The sequence below is a fragment of the Notothenia coriiceps genome, unplaced genomic scaffold, assembly GCF_000735185.1.
Source record: "Notothenia coriiceps isolate Sejong01 unplaced genomic scaffold, NC01 NC01_scaffold00003275, whole genome shotgun sequence".
Classification (NCBI taxonomy): domain Eukaryota; kingdom Metazoa; phylum Chordata; class Actinopteri; order Perciformes; family Nototheniidae; genus Notothenia; species Notothenia coriiceps.
Window position 1 is genome coordinate 105,018 of NW_011335976.1, and position 13,562 is coordinate 118,579.

At 41.2% G+C, this 13,562-nt stretch overlaps 1 protein-coding gene across 1 annotated transcript in view; it reads left to right on the forward strand.

Annotated features, from left to right (window-relative positions):
- Nucleotides 1–4,828: 4,828 nt before the first annotated feature.
- The window catches only part of LOC104941233 (kinesin-like protein KIF13B), a 36,533-nt gene continuing 27,799 nt past the window's right edge, over nucleotides 4,829–13,562 (forward strand). Inside the window, exons 1-3 of the mRNA XM_010766298.1 lie at nucleotides 4,829–4,910; nucleotides 9,870–9,880; nucleotides 13,125–13,131. Coding sequence (XP_010764600.1) covers nucleotides 4,829–4,910; nucleotides 9,870–9,880; nucleotides 13,125–13,131 — 100 coding nt within the window. The remainder of the gene's footprint in view (nucleotides 4,911–9,869; nucleotides 9,881–13,124; nucleotides 13,132–13,562) is intronic.

The following is a 13,562-nucleotide window of genomic DNA, read 5'->3' on the forward strand; positions in this document are numbered from 1 at the left end:
AGGAGGCTGGACGACCAAAAATTTGTTGTAACTTAATAGTGAAACTAACCTTGGATGCAGGGTTACCAGCGTAAAAGCTTTTAGTAATGCACAAGTGAGAAACAGCTACACTAGAGTAACAGGGTACCCTATCAAGATTGATGCAAACAAGTGCTATTTGATCTTTTTAGACAGTTTACACAAAAACCTATAGGTCCATTTGGTTGGATTTTCCTTATCTCTGCCCCCTTCTTTGACCGCTTTGACATCTCTTTCCACAGGCGCTCAGCAGAGCCGACAGCATGAGAGCACGAGAGAGGACGCGTACTGCCCCAGAGCGCGCGCGCGCGAGGTCTAAGAGGTTTGAAAAAAAAAGGGCATTCAGTCTTTCTACAGAGCGCAAGGACAATGCCTGCCTCACTATTTAAAACGAAATTGCAGTTTATTGCTTAGTAGATTATAAGAAACATTCAAGAGGAACACAGCCACACTGAGATAGACCGAGAGAGAGAGAATGGATTAACTACATCAATCGTTGTTATCGTTTTAAATGCCTTGAAGACCAGTGTTGACCAGGCAAAACAAGTAAGCCATTTAGCGCCGGGCACACATCGCAGAGAGCGGCACGTGTAGGATGACGTTCTTCGTGTACATTAGAGCACGCGAAGCAAGAGATCTTTTAGTGTTAGGTGGGCACCGTTAGATTCTGTGTCTTTTACGATCATAAACGATGTGTTGGATGTCCCAGGCGTAGGGATATGAGTGATAAAGGGAGCTAGGATGATTCAGTGCGCTACGCTAGGTGAGGCATACTCCTGGCACATATGCAGAGGCGCGACAAGCCCGTCTAGGCACTTACAGGCATCGACAAATGGACTTCAAGCGGCGTCGCCAGCGCATTCTCACATGCGCATGAAGGGTGACGTAGAACTCTGTAGCTTACCACCAGTGATTGCGAGACAGCATAGGCTTTGCACAGCATCACCTCGCAGGACTCACAGGGCCATCAACTTATGTGTGAGGCTTCGACGCTTGCATCAGCGCCAATCAAAGTCGCGTGTTTCCATGCAACATCCCCGCCGACAGGCAAGCGCTAGCCAATCAAACGCGTGCAAGCTGGGAGAGCAGACCGCAGTTCATTCCGGGCTTTCCAGGGCAAGAGGGCCTTCCTCATATTCCAAACGAAGATATTAGCGGTCATCGCCAAATCACACGGGTTCTTTAACGCCGAGGACACTATTTAGGACCGGGATACACAACCGAGAACAGCATGGAGGGAGGTGAGCAGAGACAGTGGGTGAACAGCTGGGTAGCTTTTTCGCGCCGTTTGGAGAGTTCTATAGTCCAGTTTACTATCCTTTTAACATGTATTGCTTTGCTAGGGGCCTCGGGCGGGAGATTCATTGACCCTGGTTTGCGTTGGCGCGCAACAAAAATCGACAAGCTTCAGGACACGCCAGTCTCAAGATTTTTTGATGCCTGTAGCTGCAGAGCTACAGGGCGCGCACCGTCTCTAGGCAATCGCGCCATCGGGTTCTTTTGAAAAAAAAAATGAAAAAGATCAGTTAAATGAGTTTTTTCCCGTTATATGGATATCAAATATTCATAGTTTATTAAATATTAAGGTTCCTTAGACGTTGTTTCCTGCAAATGACGTGATTTCGGCCCCGGAATCGGGTCCGTGGGGCTTAAGAGTTACCTTGGATAATAACAAGTTCAATAAAAAAAAAATGCAACAGTAAACTATGTTAGTGATAGTACATGATGTCAAACAATAAAGAAAGAAATAATGATAATAATAAATAGAGCAAAAATAATGAATAATACATACAAATAATAACCATCTCTTGTCAGCTGTATTTCACAAAAGAATGCATTAAAATATATTAAAATGACTTCAAATGAAAACAGACCACCTTAGACAACATACTGTCATTCAGATAAAATTAGCATATTCTAATGTTCAATTTCATTAACATTTTAAAGGAAATGGACAAAGACTTACTTTACTTGATAGTGATGGTCTTACCGTGATTCCTACAATATACACGAACCGCCTGTCAACTGGAATATAATAGCAAACTGTGCTAGATTATTCAGTTTCTCGACAGTGATGTTTCCGACAGTCCTTGAATGCAGCACAGAGATAGCTGCTCCTCTGCTCCAGAGAGAGAGAGAGAGAGAGAGAGAGATTCACTCTGAGCGCCGAGCGGTGCTCCCACCCATTCAGCTGTGCGCCAAGGGGAACCCCTGACAAGTTTTAAACTGGAATAAACATTTTGTGACTCCAGCGAACGGCGAATTTATTCTGACTTTTGTTTCGAAGGGGTGTGCTTTCACGGAGGACGATAGTAGTTTTATTTTACCCCAAAAGACAACAGCAACTGACTGAACGCTTCCAGTGAGCCGTGTGTGGAACGTGTTTTCCCGGGGAGACTTTTTGTTTAGGGTCAGCCTAACGTTCGCTGTGGGGACAAACAACCACTGGTGCGGTTTTTCCGTTTAGAGAGACTTTTCAAGAAAAATATCCTTATTTTTTGTTCCTGCTTGGCGTTTTGGAGTGTGCTGGCTTTAAGCTGTGATGTGGAGAGAATTGATCAGCAGTGAAGCGCCAGACAGCGATAGCTAAGCTCATCTCACCAACCAACGACCACCACCACAACACAGGTACTTTAATTTAGCACATACATGCTACATGCGCGTGCTGTGTGTGACGTGCTTTCTTTTACATGACTTTGCTAGATAACGTAACTCAGACTTGTAGTGTGTGTTTAGTGGCCAGACGGTGACATAGGCTAATGCTAGACGGCGCGCATGTGTGTAGTGAGTGTGTGTGTGAGAGAGAGTGGAGCTTGTGTGTTTGTGTTTGTGTGTGTGCGTGTGTGTGAGGGGGCTTTGGACACTGTCTGCCCGGCTAGTCATGGCTTGCCTGGAGTTTGGTAATCTCCACGTAGAGACAGAATTGCACACAGAAGCCCATTCAAATAAGCCCAATATTACGCATTTAGCACTCGTCGTACAGCATACACATAACTAAGGGAGGGGATTAGGGCCACAAGAGAAGAAAAACAATTGGGATGTGATTATTATTTTTTTTTATAATAATTGAGTTCTGACTTTATTTTCAGTATTTTTAGGGAAAAAAAATCAAAACTGTACGATTAAAGTCAAAAAATTCTGAGAAACAAAATCGGAATTCTGGGATTAAAGTCAGAACTCAACCTTTGTTTTTACTTTTGGTCACATCCCAAACATTCATTCTCATTTGGCCCAAATCCTCTTCCGTACATGACAGCAGCATCTCATGTATTTCATCATTTTAATCTTTTGCTCTTGTTTAACAAACAACTGCTATCAAACTCGTGTTAAGTAATATTGTACGTTTAATAAAACTTGTCCACGGTCAGTGATGAAGGAAGTATTCATCAGATATTGTACTTGAGTAAAAGTAGAAGTACCAGAGTGTAGGAATACTCTATTACACTTAAAAGTCCTGCATTCAAAATGTTAGTCAAGTAAAAGTATAACCATCAGAATATAATTAAATTACCAAAAGTAAAAGTAGTCATTATGCAGATTGCTCCATTTCAGAATGATATATATGATATGTTTTATAATGATTGATCATTAAAGTGTTCTCAAAGCTGGTAAAGGTGCAGCTAGTTTGAATGACTTTGTATACTGCAGGGTAGCTTATGAATTTACTCCAGGTGGAACTAAAGTCTGATTTAACACTTGATTATATTTCACATCATTCATCCTCATCTGTAAAGTAACTATTAGGGTATTTAATAAATGTACTGGTGTAAAAGTACACAATTTACCTCTGAATTGTTGTGGGGTAGAAGTACAAAGTAGCATACATTTGAAATACTCAAGTAAAGTACGACTCTCTCAAAATTGTACTTAAGTACAGTACTTGAGTAAATGTACTTAGTTACTTTACACAACTGTCCACATTCCGCTTGGTGTATCAGAGGATGTGACATTCACCAGGAGACAGTCTCCAGTCATGGAAGGATAATATTCATGTATGACCTATCCACGCCGACCATCAAGCAAATACCACTACAAATGGATTGAAATGAAACCGAGTCTGGTTTAATGGCGTTCTCCACACAAGGACAGTTCACATGTGAGGGTCTATCATAGTGAAGTAGTGTATGAAACTATTAATTTGTTGTATTACCTTTTTTAAATATACCCTTGCATCAGCACCAATACTGTTAGGGCTCCACAGCCTCTAGTAAAGACTATAGTTCTTCTATTCAGCATTCTCTTTTTGCATGATTTCATTAGGAATGTTTAATCCTAAATTAGGGGTAAGGTTTCTCTTCAAAGCTACCCTCTCCCTTTCATGTTATTTGATTCACTGTTACAATTGTCATTTGATACTTCACTCCCTGTATTAGATGACTCTTTAATCAGATCTGCATGGAGGCCTTTAATCCGTATTTAACTATGCTAATTGACACAAAACAGGGAGGGTTATGCACCTACAGATCATGCAAATATACTCTGCTCACTCAGTACAGCCACAGCCCTTCCATACTATTGAGCAGCAGCTCCTGTGGAACTTTGAGGTAATAAATGCCTTGCTCAAGGTTTTTTTCAGGATACGTTCTTTCAATCATCTATGTTAGGCAGCCTTTCTCGCTCAGCAGACTAATTTGTTCTAGCAGGTCACCCTTGAAAAAGAGATTGCAGGTCACCCTTGAAAAATAGATCTTTTGATCTCAAGGGGCTTTCACCTGGTTAAATAAAGGCTACAAACAAACGGCAACACGCACCTCTGAAGCCTATTGAATGTGTGCCTCCACCATGATTGGGGTGGAACAGTTTACAGGTCATGGTTCGTTACGTGTTTTGCTTTCGAGGGTCACGGTTCAGTGCATGTTGCCAGTGCAGCGTGCGGAAATATACCTGTGCCAGTTGGCTGTGTGTGTATTTGTGAAAACTAAACTAACATCTTATATGTATTTGTACATATGTACTCTCCTTTCAAGCAGGAAAAAAGTATAAACAATATTATATATATAATAAAAGAAAAATGCAAACGATCTGCAAATATACAAAGAAAATCTGTCAATACATTACTAGTAAAAGAAAAGCATTTTTGAATATCTTTCTAACATTTACAACTTTTTATCATTGAATACAGTTGTTATTACTGAATAAAATATGCATTTGTGGATCTCAATTCTACAATTGGCCATTTATGGATGGCACTTGAATGCAAATGGTTGGTTGAATTATTGGAGAGAAGAACATTTAGTTTAAAAATATTTGTTGTATTTGTGGAAGGTGTTTTTAATGTGCAGATGACATATTCACACCCTAATTGTTCTGTTCTCACAGACAAGGATAGACCACTATAGTTTACATGACTAATGTAAGGAAAAGATGGAAGGGAGGATTAGCCATCTCTTAACAGACAGATGGGACGAGCAGTTGTGGCTGCTTACTGCTGATGCTAATCTGAGAGACTGCAGCACATCTGTATCGTGAGTTCAACTGTTGCATTCAGGCTGAGGTGTTCTACAATGGACACGTTAAACATGATGAAGGAAGAGGCAGAAAGACCATGCTATGAGGAGTTGACTGCTGCTAACGTCGCTGCATTAAGTGCTCTAAACTTGCTCTCAGGTCACTACCATATTGGATGGATTGCCATGAAATTAAATGCACTCATTCTCCCCATAGTATGAATGATAAAATCCCCAAAACCTTATACCTGCAACTAGGGATGTCCCGATCACCTTTTTTTGCTCCCGATCCGATTCCGATCATTTGATTTTGACAATTTGCAGATACCGATCTTTCCTGATCCAATCTTTATGCAATGCATTAAGAGAAAAAAAAAAAAAAAAAGCATTCAAGTTGTCCCTTAAGGTTATTTTTTTAATTTAAATTGGATATTCTATCCAACATGGATATAGCTTCTTTTTTTCACAGCAGCATTGGATCAGTTCAGTTGTGCAGCATTGGATCAAAACAAAATAAAGCATAAGCTTTATTTTGTTTTGATCCAATGCTGCACAACTGAACTGATCCAATGCTGCTGTGAAAAAAAGAAGCTATATCCATGTTGGATAGAATATCCAATTTAANGTCAAAATGATCACAAGAACGGTGAGCAAAAATCCAAGAACCACACGGGGGGACCTAGTCAATGACCTGCAGAGAGCTGGGACCAAAGTAACAAAGGCTAAAATCATGTCCAGGCCCGTCTGAAGTTTGCTAGAGAGCATTTAGATGATCCAGAAGAGGATTGGGAGAATGTCATATAGTCAGATGAAACCAAAATAGAACTTTTTGGTAAAAACTCAACTAGACGTGTTTGGAGGAGAAAGAATGCTGAGTTGCATCCAAAGAACACCATACCTACTGTGAAACATGGGGGTGGAAACATCATGCTTTGGGGCTGTTTTTCTGCAAAGGGACCAGGTCGACTGATCCGTGTAAAGGAAAGAATGAATGGGGCCATGTATCGTGAGATTTTGAGTGACAACCTCCTTCCATTAGCAAGGGCATTGAAGATGAAACGTGGCTGGGTCTTTCAGCATGACAATGATCCCAAACACACCGCCCGGGCAACGAAGGAGTGGCTTCGTAAGAAGCATTTCAAGGTCCTGGAGTGGCCTAGCCAGTCTCCAGATCTCAACCCCATAGAAAATCTTTGGAGGGAGTTGAAAGTCTGTGTTGCCCAGTGACAGCGCCAAAACATCACTGCTCTAGAGGAGATCTGCATGGAGGAATGGGCCAAAATACCAGCAACAGTGTGAAAACCTTGTGAAGACTTACAGAAAACGTTTGACCTCTGTCATTGCCAACAAAGGGTATACAACAAAGTATTGAGATGAACTTTTGTTATTGACCAAATACTTATTTTACACCATCATTCGCAATAAATTATTTAAAAATCAGACAATGTGATTTTCTGGTTCTTTTTTTCTCATTCTGTCTCTCATAGTTGAGGTATACCTAGGATGAAAATTACAGGCCTCTCTCATCTTTTTAAGTGGGAGAACTTGCACAATTGGTGGCTGACTAAATACTTTTTTGCCCCACTGTACATCGCTGCAGTTATTATCCAGTGGAAAGTCCTTACCTACTGGCCTAGTTAAATCAAAGTGGTTACTTTTTTTTGGCTGGGCAGTGAAGTTTTACACACCGTCTTATTTGACTTTCTCAGGACTTGAAACAGTTTTTTGGGCGCCAGCAAAAATCTCGCCTCAGGCAGCAAATTGTCTAGAACCGGCCCTGCACACAACACACCCTACCTTCCTGTTAGCATCCAGGTTGGCAGCAGGTATCTGCAGCGTGACCAGGTACTCCGTCCTCTTGCTCATCTCCTCGGCGATGAACCCGGCCTCCTGAGCCAGCAGGTTGGCCCGCACGATCTGCTCCCTGAGGCGCCGCAGGCTGCGAGTCATCATCGCTTCTCTGAGACACACACACAAGTTTACAAAGCATCTGATGAATGTGATGAATGTATGTTTCTCCTTTAAAGACAACAGGGGTCAGTTAAAGTGTCGCATTCTTAGAAGTTCCCAGAAACAGCGGTAAAAAGAAGTTTGGTGAGGCAGCTTTCATTTACTAAGCCCCAAAGCTATGGAACAAAATACCTGTAGAGGGGAAGCCAGCTTGGTGGAAGTCTTTAAAAAAAACTCATAACACATTTGTACAATTTAGCCTTTTTGGAAGCTAACTCTTCTTTAACCTGTCACCTGATAGTGTGTTTTGCACTATCCTCCTTTTAATGCACAATTTCATCATTGTACCTTTAATCTAAATTCATTTTTGATATGTCTACTGTATGCTATTTTTTGTTTGTTTTATGTCTTTTACTGGTAATTGTATTCTATGTCTATGTGAAGCACTTTGAACTGCACGTATTGTATGAAAGGTGCTATACAAATAAAGATTATTATGATTATTATGATTATCCTCCCGTTGTCTCTCACCTGTCCTCGCTCCAGCGGCGCATGCGTTTCTGGGAGATGTGTGACGTTGCAGCAGCTCCTGCAGGGTCCAGCAGGTGAGAGGGTTTCTCCGGAGTCAGCCTCTGGCGGAGCTGCTGCAGCTCCTGCTCGTATATCAGCCTCTGACGCTCCAGGGCGCAGCGCTTCTCCTCCTCATGCTGCCTCTCCAGGGTCTGCAGCACCGACTGCAGGGGGTCTGAGGGGGAGGAGGAGGAGGGGCCGCAGGAGGGACAGAGAGGAAAGGGAGGGAGGAGTGGGAAGAAGTTTAGAGTTTGCAATTCTTTCCTATCAAATGAAAATTAGCATCAATAAAAACTGTTAAAATGAAAAGTCCTTGTCTTTGTTTAGTCAACAACTTGGAACTGCTTCAAAAGGATGCACTCAGGAAAATCCAAAATGTCCCACATTAAAGTCGTCTGTGCAGGATTTACACAACCAGGACATTGTGAGAAATATATAATTACCTGTCCCACATTAAAAACATTCGGGGTTATATTTCGATTATTCTGCACACAAGCTGTTACCTGCTGGAGTTACTTGATGGACATTGTGTGATACAACTGTAACATCTGGATGGATAGGAATAAAGCTAGTCACAGATGTGACAATGACTCAACAAGTATTGTGTGTATTTCCAAAGTGACCCATTACTACAGATGTATATCTTCAGGACCAAAGGGCTTTGGGGCAGAGTGCCAGGGGACAGGGCAGGGAACAAATTGGTCTTTTCCTGGGATTTGTTGACACTGGTTGTCCTTAAGTCATTTGTGAAAAAGTTGACAGAACTAAAAGTTATTTTGGTGCCAACTGCCAACAGCCACTTTCAATGACATGCTCCACAGATATGACATGAGTTAGATGGGTGAGGAGGACATAAAAACACGAGGGGGTCTCTGCTTCAATGTTTCCACTCCCATGACAAGTATATTTAGACCTTTAACCAAATCTATCGTTTATGGTGTGGCATTTACAGAAATCTACCACAGTGTTTCCATTGAATCATTATGCCTCTTGGTGTTTGTTGTTTATCTAATATTACCATGTTAATAACAGAAACAGATAGCGTAGCATTTTGCTGCCCTGACTCATGGTTATTACTTAGAAACTACCAAGTGTTTACAAGTAACAATTACAGCATTGATCACACCATTTATAGTTTTACTTTAAGATAAGGGTTGATGCATTCAGCACTATAATATGGTTTATGACCAATTTCTGTGTGATTTGGAAGGTTTTAGACACATTAACTAAAATGTAAAGAAAAACTAAAATGATATTGCACCATAATTATAACGTATTTACCCTATTTATTTCACTTTATAACCATTTTAATCCAAATCTTGCAATAATATTACTATGTTATTGTTAGCTGGTTACCATAATATTACCAACATATCATTATACTATTAATTTATTTTAGTCGTTTGCCTTGTTGCTATCTTTACAGTAAATGTGTTTCATTACAATACATATTTGTATATATATTTATTATAACAAATATTATATAATTATTAATTATACATTTTTTGCCCGTTTGTACCCTTTTACAAACTTTTAATTCCAAAAATACACAGAAATACCCATTATTAATACCAAGGTATTACCTGGTCATACTCTAATTATTTCCACCTTATTATACAACTATGACTTCACGGTAAAGATGTCCCGATCCGATCACGTGATCGGGGATCGGAGCCGATCACGTGATTTTCAAATCGGGAGAAAAAAGATCGGGGATCGGGATTTTTTTCTTTTTTTATAAATACTTTTTTTTAAATGTTGTATTCAATGTTACAAAACAAAAATGACCATGTTCAAGTCTTAAAGTCATCCTGAGGCCTTAGTTTTGGTTTCAATTTACACAACATCATGTATGTGTTGCTTCTTTGGGGCTTGTTTTCATAGACCTGGTTGCTTATTTCTCTCAAATCTGGCAACAGAGTGGGCAGGGCGCAGTGTCTAATTGTAGCAGTAAGCTAACGAGTACTGAAAGCTTTGTTTTGTTTTGATCCAATGATGCACAACTGAACTGATCCAATGCTGCTGTGAAAGAAAGAAGCTATATCCATGTTGGATAGAATATCCAATTTAAATAAGAAAAAATAACCTTAAGGGACAACTTGAATGCTTTTTTTTCTCTTAATGCATAGCATAAAGATCGGATCGGGAAAAATCGGTATCGGCAAATTGTCAAAATCAAATGATCGGAATCGGATCGGGAGCAAAAAAAGGTGATCGGGACATCCCTACTGCACTGTAAGAATGTTTTTACCGAGCTTTAATGTAAAGTGCTATCAGTAAGTCAAATCAATGTGAAATGTCTCACACATGCATACTTTTTGAGATCCTTTTTTAAAGAGTTGTATAGACACAATATCAGTTAGCTGTGTAAAAATGCTGAGTCATGCATCGTCACTATATTTATTTACCATAACTGCCAACCTAAAAACACGCTCTGAGGAAGTTAAACGCATCCGCATGTATTTTACTGTATCATATGAAATAAGCATATGTTCATATTGTTTATATCAAAGCGCTCATTCATCACCTCTCAGAGTGACTCACCGTTGTTGCCCATGCCTTTCATCATGACTTCGGCCTGAGCAAACTCGTATCCGAAGCTGAGCTCGCTGGAAACGTCGCTGGACGTGTCAAAGTCCACCTCCAGCTGGTCGCTGCTCAGACACGTCTTCATCACCCCCTCCTCATCCTCAGCCCCTGTGTGCACCATGTGCCTCGGCAGGCTGATCCTGTGTGCGTCCATCAGCAGGCGGTGTGTATTGATGTATGTAACAAAGTGGGTGACAGAAGAGGAAGTGTTACAAAAATAGGAAGAGACACAATGAAGTGTTTTTGATCACATGTAAATGCATGCTGTAGAAACATGTGGGGTTCAGCTCTATATCTGTGTGATCGTTCACTTCGAGTAAACACTGTAGGTGAAGCAGACCTGAAGAAGTGGTTGTTCCCCCACAGTATACGGTCACCATGGTGAAGCTGGACCGGACTGGTGACTGCAGCACCGTTCACACACGTTCTACAGGTGGCAAAAGAAGATATATGCAACATGAGAAAAGATGATAGTTTACATGGTCAACTACTGAAAACAATGAACATTGCTTACATTACTCATCTGGTAGCATTTAATACTTAGTCAGGTCCATATCCTTCTTATTTCCTGTTTCTATGTAAACTAGAAGAGACACTTATTGATTCGGATAATTTCCCTTCCTACTTTGAAACAAATGGTTTTGTATTAAAATGTGTATTTCCTAAAGTACGGTATCTCATGGAAAGATTCCCTTTTCAAATTGCTGTCAGACTGGAGAATATCTTCTGCTTGAGCAAGACTCGGTTAGACATAAGGACAAAACCATACCAGATTGAGCAAAGTGTAGAACAAAAAGTTGAATTTCTCTGTAAGAGTCCTTTTCAAAGTGCTATCAAATTCTAATAAGAACAATTTGAGCCTGTCAATGGCAACATTAAGCATTTTAAATGGACAACCTTTATGGTGCAGAATTTCCTCAAATAATTAGATTGCAGCCCATTTAGTGCAGTGCTCTTGCTCAATTGACCAATTTCAAAAATAATTGTCCTCATTAGACATATGTCACATAACATGAAAAAATAGGGTTCAGGTTGAAAAATAAAGAAGTTACCCTTTGACTTAAATATCTATTAGCACAGCTTTAAATGCAAGTGCTACCATCTATGACCCTTGCTGTCAGTTCTTATAATCTAGTGCTTGGTGTTTCGATCTAAAAGTGATTTCTCAGCATGGAAAGAATTTCCATATCTTGTCAAAAATATGAGAAAGTAAAATCAGCGGTGCACAGAGAGCTCCTCTGTGAATCAATGATAGATGTTGTTGACTGAGGTGAGCACATACCGAGCGTTGCGGTGAGGAGTGAGCATCACCCCGCTGCTCTCTGTGATGTCCATGACACAGTGCTCCGCCTGGATGGCCATCCCACACAGCTGGATGTCCTGAGAGTTAGCTGAGCCCACCCGCGTGTGCTCCTGGATCACGGGAGGAAGAAACATACATATCTTGTAAATACGCAGCTTCTATTTGGGGTTTTTAAATGAAGGTTTGAACGTTTTCAGTCTTATGCTCATTTACTGGCGTTAGACAGAATAATGCTGCGCTGCATTTTAGTGTTGATTAAAAACGATTTGGTACAGCCCTAGTTTACATCTGGTGTGCCCCTCTGTAGTTCAGCCTACAGTGTGTACAGTAAAGAGCACTGGACTGTGTATCAGGTACCTTCAGATAGTACACCAGCAGCTCGTTGAGGGCGGGGTCAGCGTTGAGGTTGACCAGGAAACACTTGTCATCCACAACTCTGATTCCAGACGACTGCAGGGAGATGCCCAGATTCTCCAGCTGCCTCTGACGCTCCTACAGGAAACATACATACAACATTTGAATACAACAGCCGATAAGTTGACTATTCTGTTCTTTAGCTGCGAGAGAAATGTTAGAGTGAAAACAAAAGGAGCTATAGTAACGGCCCCTACACACGGCGGCGTGCATTGTCGCTTGCTGGCGGGGGGGGCTGAAACTCGACCAACAACCAATCACATGAATCTCCCGCCCCAGACACACAACCACGCGGTTTGATTGGCTAGAGCTTGTACTGGCATATGATTCGATTGGCTGACGCCTCTATCGAGGCGTCAAAAGTAGAACATTGCTCTACTTTTGCAGCGAGCACCGCGAGAGAAGCTACGCTTTGCTCCCACAATGCAGTTCGGCGAATCGTGACGTCACCCCATTCAAAGTGAATGGGCAGAAGCGTTGAAGCGGCAACGCACGCCGCCATGTGTAGGGGCCGTAAGAATAGAGTCTTTTCTCTGTGTGTGCAGAGATGACTCAGAAGTTAGCATCCCAAGTGCACCCTCGATGTAAAGCATTTTCTATTGGATTTCAGAATATAACCGAGAATAAGATGTGGATAATCTCTATATATTAACACCACAGGGTATATGCAGAAATCCTGGGGTCAAATTTAATACCTTTTAGAGACCTCTTTTTAACGGACCCTTTCTACATTTTAAGACTATATCGCCCAACTTTGGTTCGCTAACCGGTTACATTTGGCGCCACACTTTACCTGCACATTACTATATTGCATTGTAGAGTAGCTAAAACTAAACAGGAGTTGCAGAGCATGCATTACTGAGGCCTCCCTTCCTACATGAACTTCAACCTGGCTGATCCTGTGAAGGGTCAGGGTTTTAATGCCAGTTATGCTGACTTTGTGCCACTTCTGTACTCTTGTGGCTCTTCATTCCAGTAAAACTCGCTCAGAACAGTTAGAAGACCAGTATTGTTGACCAATAAACGCAACAATGCGACAAAACTTGAACTATGGAATTATATATAACTTTGGTGAGCTTCAGCGGGGGTAATGTCATAGAGAGCTCTCCTCAACAAATACCAGGGATTAAATTGGGGCTGGGCTTTCCGGGGTAAGCCCGGCACATAGAACGATGCTATGATCGTCACACCCTCCAGCACATTTGTCATATGATTTACATGAAAACAGGATATATATGTTCTCTGCTCGCGCGGTCTGTGAAGGTATAGAC